General features: G+C 38.3%; 1 protein-coding gene across 6 annotated transcripts in view; it reads left to right on the top strand.

Moving 5' to 3' along the window:
* The window catches only part of LOC129740405 (protein phosphatase PP2A 55 kDa regulatory subunit), a 195,261-nt gene that overhangs the window by 178,360 nt on the left and 2,074 nt on the right, over nt 1-14,827 (top strand). For all 6 annotated transcript variants that reach the window (XM_055732059.1, XM_055732060.1, XM_055732061.1 and 3 more), the window contains one exon: nt 12,846-13,655. In XM_055732059.1, coding sequence (XP_055588034.1) covers nt 12,846-13,655 — 810 coding nt within the window. The remainder of the gene's footprint in view (nt 1-12,845; nt 13,656-14,827) is intronic.

Below are 14,827 nucleotides of genomic sequence, written 5' to 3'. Positions count from 1 at the left end.
AACCCAGAGTGTTTGTTTCATCATTGCACGTCATGTTAATGAAGAAATTTATCAGTTTGATAAAAGATTGTAGCTCAAATGTCAAATTCCTTAGTGTTAGAGAAAGATATCTTTAAAACCCCTTAAAAACCTTTTGAATACTAGAAAACGCCTAAAATACAATTGTCTATTCAAATAGTTTTGTAGAATTTTTATCATTCACTTTTAAACAGTAAATTTTAAGAAATAATTTTGATTTTTTTTGTAGAAACACTTAAGTGCTACTATTCGTATTTCGCACCTTTTTTCTTATTTTGGTCCTCAATGCCAATTGATTCGTCCAAAAAAGTAAACTTATGCTTGATTTATCTGTAGATCTATTTAAAACAAATTGTGGGAGAAAATTTTGATAATTGATTCATATTTTAACAAGCAAAACACATAGTAGTATTATTCTTGTTTCGCTCACTGTATACTTATGCATTTCTTTATAACAACCATCAAAGGATTGTTGATTCGGATTGTTATTGAAGTTCAATCGTCTGGAACCACATCGAGCCGAAAAGGCGAATAAAAGTGGTTCGACCAAACATTCAAAAACAAGATTTCTCGCCGTCATACAGTTTGAAGGTTATTCTTTCTTCCAATAAGCTCAGGAGTCCGCTCTCGAACATCAAGTAGGGCTTAGTATGTACCTACATCAGTACATAAGTAGTTCTAGTCTATTACCTACAGACTGCACCACCTTGTATGCCGCTTATCATTAATGAAACTAGCTGATTGTTTATTTTCAAACACATACCTACTACTAACGGGGCATATTTTTCTTCAATCTATCTCTTTGTACCCTGTCGCTGTGAACTCACTGTCTCGACAATAACAAAATATAATCCTCACGCGAAACCTCAATCGTCGCTTGGCGTCGTGTGTTGGGAACCGGAAATCGATTTCAGATTTGTGCAATCCCCGGTGTGCCTGCAAAGGGACCGATAAGAAAGCGAAATCGGAACGAGTTGCACTAAACGGATTGGATTGGAAGTTTGGGGTAAAAGGTTTCTCTCGGAGGTTTCCCCCGGATCCGGTGTTTTGCACACACATTATAAAATCAGGATTTAAACGCAAATTTTAAAGCGTTCAAAAAACTTTTAACGTACGTCTTACATTGTTTGAATTGTTACTTTGAAAGACATCCCAATTGAAATAGGTTTAACGGTATTAACTACATTGTCTGGTACCAAGCAATCAAGCAAGACACTCCTCTCTGTATTGGAACAACCGGTTCGTACGGCCACTATCCTGATTTTTATTGAAATCCAGATCCTGATCCTTGCAAAGATATGTGATTGATGGAAAAGTTAATAATTCCGTTCTCTTCCTTATTAGAATAAAAGGACATCTATTTGAACGCACATGAATAAATTTGAAAAAGTATACCGTCAACTGGGGGAACATTGATCACTTTTTTACTTCATTTTCGAATATTTTGAAAGGGGCTGCTTTTTTGTACGACTAAAATGTTTTAAAATGATAGCTGATAGTAGAATATTCAAACGACATTGGTTTAGTGGCTATAACTAAATGTTTTTTACAAAACCAGATTTCATGTTTCGGGTAACTTTGATCACTATGGTTTAAAAGCATCCTCAACATCTTCAAAATTATTGTTATGATGCCAATTAGTACAGAAGGCTTAAAACATCAATAACAGTATTTTTTGTTTGGATTCAGTTGAATTTTTCAACACTTTCTTTCAAAAACAAATATACTCAAAAGATGGACAATGTTGCTGTTTACATTTAGCGGCAAAAATTATAAACATTTCTCAAAATTTTTTGGCCTCAAAAACAAATGAAATTTTACCTTCCCTAAGTCCTCCCACTGTTCTTTTGTTCTTTTTTTTTATTCAAACTTAACCATTAGGATTTTTAGCCATTTGTTCTATACAGGCTTTCTCAAAGAAAGTGACCGTTTTTTTAAATATCCAAAAATAACCATAGAATGACCATAAAAATAACTTTAAAACTATACCCATTCACAGGAAAAAAGTTAAACTTTTATTGTAAATCACCAAAATTTTCGTCTACAATTTGTTTTGAATTGTTCAACGGATAAATAAAGCATAAGTTTACTTTTTTTGGACGTAGCAATTGGCGTTGGTGGCCAAAAATATGAAAAAATGAGAATAAGAATAGTACCACTTGTGTTTTTCAACGAAAACAAGATTATTCTAGAAATTTACTGTGTAAAAGTGAATTCTTCGACGAATTATTTGAATAGATAACTGCATTTTAAGGAGTTTTCTTGAATTCGAAAGGTTTTCAAAGGTTTCAAAATGGGGTTTTAAGAGATGCTCTTCTAAAACTTAGGAATTTGATATTCGAGCTGTAATTCTTTACCAAACTACTTACTTTCTTCATTAAAATGACGTGAAATGATACAACAAACATTCTGGGTTTATTTTGAATCAGAAAAAAACAGGTTGGAATTCGAAAACTTAGATTTTTTCAGCTATCCACACTTTTTCCAGTTTCAAGTCGTAGATGGCAGCACTATCTTGCACTTAAAACCAAATTAAGTCTCAAAATTGATTTCCCAGGTTTATTTAGGTCCATATCCATCATATAGAAGTAGTTTTCCAACACATTTTTTTTGTTTGATTTTTTCAATGGTTTTTTTACAATATTTTACATTTTTCATTTTAGTAGTGAACAAACACTTTATTCGTTAATGATATTCTGGAGTTGGTGGCTGGTGTCGGTGGGTGGAGGCGATGGATGGGCGGTGGCGAGAAGACAAGAAGTGTTTGCACAGGAATTAGTTTGGCTTTTATGCAACTTGTGGTATTTAGAGTGATGAGAATTCAGGTATTTTATGCGTTCCCAGCGAGAAGTTTCTCTTTTAAGGGAACGCTGACAGGCTACCCGAAACCGGACTGTTTGGTTTAGTTCATAGCATGAACGTTTCCAAAATGGATCTCATGTGTTGCTTGATCAGGGCTTTGCATTTGATTATGTTCCTTTTAGAACGTACGTTTACAGGTAGTCGGTTGTAGCAAACCTTGCCATAGTAAGTGAAGGCTTTCTTAGCGAATTCAGTGGTAGGTTGACTTACATACAGGCTACTTTGATTTCTCAAAGAATACCTGTGATCAGGGCGTTCGTAATTTTGGTTGTGATGTACAAGTGGGTTTTGCAGGTGGTTGTGGATTATAGATGCTGCTTGTAGCTCCCTCAGTGCGTTGATTGGCAAAGTAGATTCGTCTGCTTCGGCATACAGGTTCATAGTAGGATACAATATAGGTCGCTTGTATACGGCTTTCAAACAGCGGTTTTGAGCTGTCTGTAGAGGTTTGAGTCTTGAACGGGTAGCAGCTCCCCAGATGAATATTAGATATTTGAGCTTGGATTGGACAAACGCATGGTACATAATGGAAAGTTGTTTTACAGGTATAAATCTATTGATTTTCCAAAAAAGACCACTTGCCGAGGTAACATCACTTTTCAATTTTTGTATGTGGTTTGTCCATTTTAGCGCTGAATCGATGGTCAGTCCAAGATAAGTGAATTCAACTACTCGTTCAATCTTCTCGGAATCGACAATTAGATCGCAATGTCCTGTATCAGCAATTCGGAAAGGTGATAAAACCATGTGTTTCGTTTTAGATAGATTTAGAGACAACGTGTTCTCGCTGAAGTATTCCTGAAGTAGTCCCATGTCTTCAGCTTTGTGCTGGATCATTACATCGAGATTTTCTTCAGTGTAAAGAAGACAGGTATCATCCGCGAATAACAGTGGTTTCCCATGAAGATTTAAGTTTGGCAGATCATTAACGTAGATTAGGAACAACAAGGGACCCAAATTACTGCCTTGAGGCACTCCTACTGTGAGAGGACGGAGATCACTTTGAAATCCGTTCAGCTTTACGTATTGGTTTCTATTTGACAGAAAGCTTTTGATAAGGTCATGCGCAGGGCCACGTATTTCATAGTATTCTAGTTTTTTCAGAAGAATCGCGTGGTCAATAGTGTCAAATGCTTTTTTGAGGTCCAAGAAAAGGAGACCATTTTTCTTTTTGGCCTCAATTGCGTGATAAATTTCAGCAAATAAATCTGAAATTGCGGTTGTAGTGCTTGATCCTAAGCGAAATCCATATTGAAACTCATAGAATGTACTATTTTGTCGGAAGAAATCGGTTATACGAGAGACCAACATTTTTTCGAGAAGTTTACTCAAAACTGGCAGAACTGATATCGGGCGATAGTTGTTGGAATCTGTTTTTGGCCCTTGTTTATGAACCGGTACAACTCTGGCAATTTTTAGGCAATCTGGAAATCTTCCGTTTGAAAGACTTTCGTTAAAGACGTCTCTCATTAAATCCGAAAAAATACGGAAATTTCGCTTGATAAAATGGACCGGAATTCCATCGTCACTCACACTTTTACTGGAATCGAGGTCTTTAATAAGCAAAATGACTTCTTGTGTACTCGCGGGTCTGAGAAATATTGAGTTTTGCAGAGGGGTTAAAGTCTGGAATCTATTAACATCACCACGACTTGTGATCGTTGCAGCAAGCTGCGATCAAATGTTACTGAAAAACTCGTTAAACTTGTTTGCAACCATTAGTTGATCCCCAATTAAATTGCCGCCAACATTCAGCTTAATTTCTGTATTCATGATTTTCGATTTTCTTGCAAGTGTGTTGAGGCATTTCCACATATTTTTGGAAGAAACGTTGCTAAATAGGTTTCTTAAGTACTCTCGTTTAGTATCTTCTTTCAGTTTTTGGGGTCTTTTAGAAGTGTACTTCAAAAGGTCACGAAGATAAGTATGGGAGAGTGGGGAATCATGGGCCACTTTTTTTCGTTGTTCCATAACTTCTGTATTATGAAAGATAAAATGAAAATAATGGTATGGTTTTCTACATTTTCAAGGTATCATAAGGTATTTTTTTCAAATTTTTAATAAGATATTTTCCCCAAGTTCTGACTGTTCTAAAAAAGCAATATTTTTTGGATTTTGAAAAATGGTGGGGAATCGTGGGCCAACAAATCCAAATTGACCAAATAACATGCAATGTTTATGAGTTGACCCAAAACTGCTATTTCCTAATTCATTTCGTTATTTTAAAGCAATTTCAGATGATGAAATAAAAAAGAGAGCTGTGTATGATCGAATAGATTCCAAAACCTGGCTCGCGAACGTTTTGGCAAAATTTCTTATATAGGATGGACAAATTTTTGTTATGCACTTTAGGTTCCCCATCGATGAAATTAGCGATTTTTTTTTTTAATTATATAAGTAAATTTTTCTAACTTTTTTTAGCTTTATAAATAAAAGAAGCATATGATGCGTATTTCAGTCAACAACATATAGAAATATATGCTTACGCAAAGCGACGACGATGACAGCTGGTTTAAGATTTTTATCTCAACACACATCTGAGATATTAAAAGTGACCCACGTTTCCCCATGGCCCACGATACCCCACTCTCCCCTACTATTTGGATTTCGTTTGAATTTACCAAGAATTTTGTCCTTCATTCTCATCCACTTCCAAATATCTAGCGTGATCCAAGGGCAAACCCCTTTAACCTTCGCTTTTATTTTATAAATTGTTGAACATTCTTGTTTTAATCTCTTATACAATTCAATAGTTTTATTTAGTCGTTCGTGGGGTGGGCAGTTGTTCATGCTGCTTACATTTGCTTCAAATTTCTCATTGAGTAGATCATTTCGTACAACTTCTTCAAGCTCCTGGAAACAGATGCTTTTTCGCAAACTTACTGATGAAATTATGCAGCAATGGTCACTGATATCCGTGAACAGAGTTTCATTTATGACCCTAGATTGAAGAGTCTCAAAGCATAGAACGTGGTCCAATATGTTACTACTTATGGGTCTCGTAACATACGTATTTGTAACATAGAAATTGTACGATTTAAGAAGGTCTATATACTCAACAGAGTTTGGCGCGGTGATATGGTGCACTGGAATATTTATATCGCCGACTATAACGCAAGGAGTCCTTGGATTAGAGTTTGACAGAATAGTTTCAAGTTTGACGAAGAAGTTCGTAATACTGTATCAAGGAGGCCTGTATATTGCATGCAGGCTTGTAAGTGGTCACCATCGTTTGAATTTTTCCGGAGACAACCACCACACATCGTTCGTGACAATCGTGGAGAGCGCAATCGTTTGATCGGAGAGCAAAAAAAATGTCAAATGAAATTTTGATCTTTGGTGTAGTTTGTCGTTTGACTATCATCCCTCTTGCGTAGATAATCGCGATAATCATTCCACATTGTTCGACCAACACATCCAAACATCAGCCGGCGCTACAGAGTGGCGAATTTTTTTTCAACAGGAGGGAGTGAATAGAAAAGATTGCATTTGCTTATTGAGTCTGTAAGTTCTGCTCCGTGAAAGAGATAGGCGATGTCGTAAACTGTCGGGAATTATGGTCGTTTGACCATCAAATTATCCCTCTCGTGTACCAAGACACGAAATTTCGTTCGACAATTACACAAAGAAGAATGAATGTCGTTTCGTTTGATGGTAGTCGACTGTTCGGCAAATTTTCGGTCGCATTCGTTTGATGGCACGAACAATGATACTGATAAAAGCAGGCTGTGCGACTGTCAGAGAAAATGTCGATGGTTTATAAGTCTGATTGCATGTACACTAATAGATTGTTCATTGATCTTTAGACTAATGTGGATATGATGAAATCCAGCTTCAAGTTCACAGCTGATCTGCTCATATTTAAGCTTATTTTTTATGAACACAGCAAGACCGCCTCCCATACTCTAGCTTCTACAGGAGAATATGCTTTTATAGTCAGGGATGTTGAGGAGATGTGATTGGCGTTTTGGCGATGACACTGCATATGAAGAAGCGGACGAGTAGTTCAGGGTTCGTTTGTTTATCGTTTCCAGCATGAGCAGCAAATCTTTTTTGGACCCAATTTTCTCCACCTTTGTCCCATCAGCTTTCTTTAAAAGTACTTTTCCGTCTCGTCCCGGCCAAACGTATTTGTAACCCAATTCGTCATGAACCTGCCTCGATTCTTTAAGAAGCTCTTTCCCAAACGATGTCAATTCGTCTCGAAGAGTTACCGTTTTAACCGAACCACGTTTGCAGGTACCGATATCAGACGCTTTTAACATTCCATGCACCCGTTTTTTGTCAAACAATTCTTCTTTCTTGGTTTCCGTTTGAAAAACTACTAAAACAGGAGCGGTATCTTTTTGATTGTTATTTCCGTTTAAACGTTTAACGCTGAAGATGTCGTTCGTCTCCAGTTTACAAGCTACTGAATTTTCAATTGCAAAAATTTTTTCGCGAAGGTTTTCATTTTCCGTTACTGGTAACCCTAAGATGATAGCATTACGTGCAAGTCCCTTCCGATTTAATTGATCGAGCTCTAATTCAAGTCCTTCCAATCGCTTAGTTAGGTCGACGTTTTCCCCCTTACACTCCTCGATTTCTGTTCTCAACTCGTGGTTCTCGGTTCTCAGCAAAGCTAACTCCTGTCTAAAATCCTCGAAACCGTTTGTTAGACTGTCAAATTTAGCTGCCAGAAAATCTTGAGAAGCCTCGATACTTTCATTAGTTTTGTTGGAGTTCACGCTGCAGAAAGCTTTTCCGGATTTGCAATAAATCACCAGCACAAGAATATACCACCGCCAAAATTCCTGCTCATTTCAATTTCCGATTCAATTGCACATTAACTGGAACTTCCAGTTCCTGGAACAGATTTCGGGATCAGAGTCCGAAGATCCAGAATCCTGGATCAGAATCTGAGTTTAGGTTTTAAGCTCAGGGATCATACTCCGAGATCAGGATTAATGATCCAAGGTCAGGATCAGGACAAACGATTGTAAACCAAGATGAAGAATTCACAAGCAAGATGGGCTTGTGATATAGCTCAGTTGGCAAGTCTGTTGTCTCCTGAGCCGATGTCCGCGAGTTCGAGCCCAAGAGTAAACATCGAACACAGTTGTACCGGATAGTTTTTCAATAACGATCCGCCAACTGTAACGTTGATAAAGTCGCGAATGCCATAAAGATGGTAAAACGACTATAATCGAAACAAAAAAAAAAAAAAAAAAACAAGCAAGATGATTTGGATTCAGCGTCCGGGATCAAGTCTAGAATCCACATTCAGAGTCAAAGATCTAGGATGATGAACATAAATCGATAATTGGGATCCGAGAGAGACCCAGAATTATAACCCAGAATCATCAGAATCGAGATCATGATCTATCAGGATCAGCATGAGGACCCGGATCCTAATTCTTATCTTTTTTATGTTGTTCAACATTGTTGTGGAAGTGTTTCGAAGTATGTTAAAGTAACTAAGTTTCAGAAGCTGTGTGACACAGCCGAAGGTTAACGTAAAATATACCTCAAACGTTACTTTCTAATTAGGATGAAGTTCGTTACTTAATTCATTTTAATGTTTGTTTTTGAAAATTTCAAATGTTATTTCAAAATCTTGAAATAACTTTTTTTTCGAGGACTCGCAAACAAACACCCTTTCTGATGAAATCAAAGCGCTCAAAAGCAGCAGGTTGATTTATGCGACAGTTCAACTTTTTTCCTTAGTAAATTTATAGTTTTGGTGTAGTTTTTGTTGTATTTTGAGTGTAAATGTTTGATATTTAAAAAATAGGGACGTTTTCCAAGAGTAAGCCGGTCTAGGAAAAAAAAAGGCTAGAAACCCTATCCAATGGTAAAGTTTGAAGGAAAAAAATGAATGAAGGCAGAATGAATCAAGGCAAAATTTCACTTTTTTTTGTAGTTAATTTTTATAAGTAATGTTGAAAAATTTAGCCCATACATTTATGCAGCATCATTGTCCATCTTTCGATTTGAATTGTTGTTCGGCCTTAATACACGAACTGCTTTAGTTTATTAATTACTAGCAATTGAAAATATTATGAAGGTGTTTTGTATCCTTTGGGATCAAGAAAACTCGTTAAAACCATCAAAAAAGAGACTGATCAATGTTACCCCACAGAGAACAGACGTACAAACTCGAACAAAAAATCTTCCAAAAAGTGTGTAAAATTTCAAATGCTGACATTGAAAAAATACGTTAGAAATTGACTTGAAATAGTGCCATCTATTGCGCCGTTCAAAAGTTACAAATCAAATTTTCAAGTGACCAGTTTTCGAAAAGGCCCTGCCAAAAAACAAAAAAATTGTTCAAAACTATCGATGGAAATTTTACACAAGTTTCGTGGGCTAGCTTGTATATCTGTTCTCGGTGGTTACCCCAAAGCATCAAATTCCAAAGATGAAATCGATTTTTGAATCAAATTTAAAGCAGTCTAATAAATTTCTGCAACCATGTTTTACGTCCATAGGAGTAAGTACCTACCTATTTGTGCGATGTTAACAAACCAAAAACGCATCGCATTCAAATTCAGAATCGTTCCCGATGCTGACCTATTTTAACAAAAATATCTTCAATATCCCATCACCAGCCATTAATGTGGGTCAGTAGCTGTCTGTTTAGGTTTTAAAATAAAGATGGGCGAATTTCGCCGCCATCAACCAGTCAACGAACAGTCTTTTCGGCGATGAGGTCAATGGCACATTTTGTAAGCGAATGGCTGAATAAAATAAGTTATGGCCAAGTTTCGTTTTTGGTGTTCAATTATTGATTTGAACATGAATATTGGTTTCTTCATAAAGGATCTTATAATAGTTCTCAGCATTATCAATCTAGCATGACCAAAGGGAAGAATGCCACGGTGTGGTAAATTCCGTAGTTCATTGATAAATTAAGGTTTTCACAAGCTAAATAAGAAGTTTCAATTTCGATAAAGTGGAATAGAGAAACGTCTATTTTGAACGTATACATATCGTCGAAAAAATTTATTTCCGATGATTTTTTTTCGGCGAATGGAAATTTAGAAAAAATTGTTAGAGATGCGGTTTTTTTTCTGTTTGTACTGTGACAAAAAATGAAACAAGAATTTATCGGTTTAGAATCATGGAAGGTTATGGTGCAAATGATGAAAAACCTCATAAAAATTGTGATTCAAGGTTAACCAAATAGAAATGAAGAGCACACAGTAGAAATCACAAAACATAACGTACGTATCTGTGACTAGTTATTTAAATAAATAGAATTTGCGAAACAAATAGAATTTTGATTGATAAACATTTTGAAAATTCCCATCGTTATTTGTCGCACTATGCAATTGATGGTTTGAATATTTACAGGGTTGCTAGCGAACCGGGAAAACCGGGAATACCGGGAAAATCTTTGGAATTTCATTCCGTCACCGGGAAACCGGGAAAAAACCGGGAATTTCGGCACCTCACCGGGAAAATTGTCATGCTTGAGATTTTTTCACGGAATTTCAAAAATATTTTCAAAATTATTTCTAAATTTATGAATAGTTTTTGACAATCTTGATATAGATTTACATATCTCATAAACGCATATTTTCGTTCATTACATTCAACAAATTGCGGGGCAATATGAGATCTCCGCAAGTGTGCTTATACTCACTAGCATAACTCCAATGTTATAAATTAAATAATGAAACTATTATCCAAAAGACTGAACATTTTTTCTTGTTTATATGTCTTATGTAAAAATTGTATCGAAAAGCAGCTCCTGTCGAAATCTAAGGTCTTTAACCTGATACAGAATAAATTCTTACATTCAAACGATTAAAGTTTAGGCCTGTCTTATACACGATTTTCTATCTTTTCACGAATCCTTAGTTCAAATCACTAGGGCACTACTAAAGTTATTCATTGATTTGTATCGAAAAAAAAACTTTTTTTTCCTAAAACATGTCTTTGATTTGCATAAAAAATATAACTGCATCCAGAAAATAACGAAATATTTTCCTGCAATCTTTCAAGTTTTGAAAGACAAATCCCCATTCAAGTTGACAAGCTGATTTGATATTATGTTTCGATGTATTTTTTACATAATTCTATATAAACTATACAATTTTTTTTTCTAGAACTCTATATAAATTCTAGAAAATTTCACTGTTGCTGAAAAATGCTTCATTTTATTTTATTTACATAGTATTCCGTCTTACGACATAACTTGACGAACATAATTCCTAAAATTCACTCGGTCCATGGCAACCGTTCTCCAATTTCTCGGGCACCCCACGTTCGCCAGATCACGCTCCACTTGGTCTAACCACCTCGCTCGTTGCGCCCCCGCTCGTCTTGTTCCTACCGGATTCGTAGCGAACACCTGTTTTGCAGGACAGTCGTCCGGCATTCTCGCAACATGTCCAGCCCAGCGTATCCGGCCAGCCTTCACCACCTTCTGGATACTGGGTTCGCCGTAGAGTCGCGCGAGCTCGTGGTTCATCCTTCGCCTCCACACTCCGTTCTCCTGTACGCCGCCAAAGATGGTTCTTAACACTCGTCGCTCGAATACTCCGAGTGTACGTAGGTCCTCCTCGAGCAATATCCATGTCTCGTGCCCGTATAGAACAACCGGTCTAATAAGCGTCATATACAGGTTACACTTTGTGCGAGGGCTAAGTCTTCTCGACCGCAGTTGCTTGTGGAGTCCATAGTAGGCACGACTTCCGCTGATAATTCGCCTCCGGATCTCACGGCTGGTGTCATTGTCTGCGGTCACCAGTGAGCCGAGATAGACAAAGTCTTCGACTATCTCCAGCTCGTCGCCGTCGATCGTGACCTTGTTATTACTGGACAAGCGGGTTCGGTCGGTCTCGAATCCGCAGGCCAGCATGTACTTCGTCTTGGACGTATTAATCATCAACCCAATCCTTCCTGCTTCGCGTTTCAGTTTGCGGTAGATCTCCTCCACCGCCACAGATGATCTGCCGACTATATCAATGTCATCGGCAAAGCAGATAAGTTGACTGGATCTGTTGAAAATCGTGCCCCGCATTTCGCCCACCGCTCGTCGAATAACACCTTCTAGCGCCACGTTGAACATCATGCAGGATAGACCATCACCTTGTCGAAGCCCCCTGCGCGATTCGAATGAACTCGACAATTCACCCGAAATCCGCACACAGCACTGCGTTCCATCCATCGTCGCCTTGATCAGTCTGATCAGCTTCCCGGAAAAGCCGTTCTCGTCCATGATTTTCCATAGCTCGTTACGGTCGATCGTGTCGTATGCTCATCGATCGTGCTGTAATGCTTCATTACAGTTTCTATATTGATTGACCTCGACTTTTTTTTTTAAAAAAAAAACTATTAAAATTGTGGAGCAAAACAACGAATAGATGCCAATTTCGTAAGATTCATTTTATAAAAATCATGACAAGCTGTTAATTTGATACGAAAAGACTACGTGTCGTAAGACACCAAAGTATTTGTCATTATTTCTACTCGCTTAACAAGTTTTGGGGTATAATTGTAAGAAATTTGAAGCTCTTTACAATACATTTTTTTACCATATTAAAAAACGAGTATATTGAATGGGAAAATCATCATTTATAACCGGGAAAAAACCATGAAAAAACCGGGAAAAACTTTGGAATTTCAAAACGAAAAATCGCTAGCAACCCTGTATTTATCTGGTTCTAAATAATTTTATATTCCAATGTGGGCTGGAATAATTTCTACATGTTGTAACAGTTAATGTTAATTTAATTTTAGAACCCGTTCTATTAAAGGAACGTGTCGACAATATTCTGGTGGCCACGTGATTATGAACGAACGGAAGAAAATGCTTTCGCGTGTCACGAATCATTATAAATGTACTGAAGCCAACGTCCTCGACCCAATTTACAATCTCTTTGCGGTTATTTCAATCCAACAGCAATCAGTCAGCAATATCGATTCGGCACATAATTGATGTTATCCTTTGTTTTTTTTCTCCTTTTACCCCGCAGAGAGATCCCATCTCGAAATCGTCCAACCCGCGGCGCGGCGAGTACAACGTCTACTCCACCTTCCAGTCACACGAGCCCGAATTCGACTACCTAAAATCGCTGGAGATCGAGGAAAAAATCAACAAAATCAGATGGCTCCGGCGCAAGAACCAGTCGCATTTCCTCCTCTCGACCAACGACAAGACGATAAAGCTGTGGAAGGTATCGGAGCGGGACAAACGGGTTGAGGGGTACAACACGCGGGAGGACAACGGCAGCATACGGGATCCGGCCATGATCACTGCCTTGCGGGTGCCCTCGATAAAGCCTATGGATCTGATGGTGGAAGCGTCGCCCCGCCGGATCTTCGCCAACGCTCACACGTACCACATCAACTCGATATCTGTCAACTCTGACCAGGAGACGTACCTGTCGGCGGACGATCTGCGGATCAATCTGTGGCATCTGGAGATCACCGACCAGAGCTTCAACATCGTCGATATCAAGCCGGCCAACATGGAGGAACTAACGGAGGTCATCACGGCGGCCGAGTTCCACCCGACCGAGTGCAACGTATTTGTGTACTCCAGCAGCAAGGGCACCATCCGGTTATGTGATATGCGCTCGTCGGCGCTTTGCGATCGGCATGCGAAACTGTTTGAGGAACCGGAGGATGTGGACATTACCAACAAGAGCTTTTTTCGCGAGATTATCAGCTCGATTAGCGATGTGAAGCTGAGCAACTCCGGTCGGTACATGATTTCCCGAGATTATCTGAGTATTAAGGTGTGGGATCTGCACATGGAAACAAAACCGATCGAGACGTATCCGGTGAGTGAAAAGTTGACACACACATTCAGGATCACGGGTCCTTTTTTGGGTGTCCACTTACATTGCCCTTATGACCAATTGTGATGAAGAAGCTTTGATGGGAACTCGAAAGACATTTGGAAAAGCGACAAGGTTATTGTTTCCCGCACTTTGTTAAAGTTATCCAGTATTTCAAATTGAATGTAAAATGCTTCGCGGTTAAACTCATCTTACCGTCGTTTTCTATGTGCTATGAGATAAGACGTCAAAATTCATTTTACGAATATCAGCCTCAGTTCTTACGGATTTTAAAACGCTATTTTGCAGACGCGCCATCATCGGTATTTTAAAATGAAAATAGTCTCATCATAACAGTAGCGCTGATGTGGTCTAGTGGATAGGCTGGCGCGAGTCTGGTAACCCAGGCGTACTGGGTTCGATTCCCGGTATCGGCAAGAAAAACTTTTGGGTTCGAATCTCATAAGCTGCCGACAGGTGAGATGCTTGGGGAGTAAGTAGAGGGCAGTCTCGAACCCACCCTTGTCCTTCCTCCAACTGGTATCAAAAGGGATTGGTTTATTATCTTGAACTGCTTTCTAACTATATCCAGCCGGAATGGATATGATGAAGTGCATGATGGTATAACCAACGCCTCATGATCGCTTACTATTCTACGCTGCCTACTCTAAACTTTAAAATTTCCTTCTCCATACTATCTCCAATTTTCTTTTCCAGCGTCAGCTCCCCGAGCTATTTAAACGCCAAAAAAAAAGAAAATAGTCTCATCATAACAGTATCACGAATCGATAGCAAGGAATTAGGCTGTTCTTTGCAAATTCAAAGATAAAATTTTGCATAATGCATTCGTTTTCCCTTTGTTTTGCCTAGAAATCATCAATAATAGTCGCCAATGTTTTAAGTTGAAAATGTAAAAGTCGGCAGAGAACGTTTTCAATTGCTGCCTATTTAGGGTTTTTATTCCATGAGAAGAAATTTAACTTTTCCAAACTGGTGATGGTGGGTTTTCTTGGTTGAAGATAGGTTGAGATTATCTAAGAGTCCTTCTTGACGCGAATCTTCCCTTTATAAAACAAACACACAAGAGACGTTGACTAGCTGGCCAACGTGCAACCTCCAACGTGTTCCCGCAACTTGAAAACTAATACCGACCCTTTTTCCCCTCGTTTCTTGCA

The sequence above is a fragment of the Uranotaenia lowii genome, chromosome 1 (genome assembly GCF_029784155.1).
Source record: "Uranotaenia lowii strain MFRU-FL chromosome 1, ASM2978415v1, whole genome shotgun sequence".
Classification (NCBI taxonomy): domain Eukaryota; kingdom Metazoa; phylum Arthropoda; class Insecta; order Diptera; family Culicidae; genus Uranotaenia; species Uranotaenia lowii.
The sequence above is the reverse complement of the archived record's forward strand: the minus strand, read 5'-3'. Positions and strand labels throughout refer to the sequence as shown.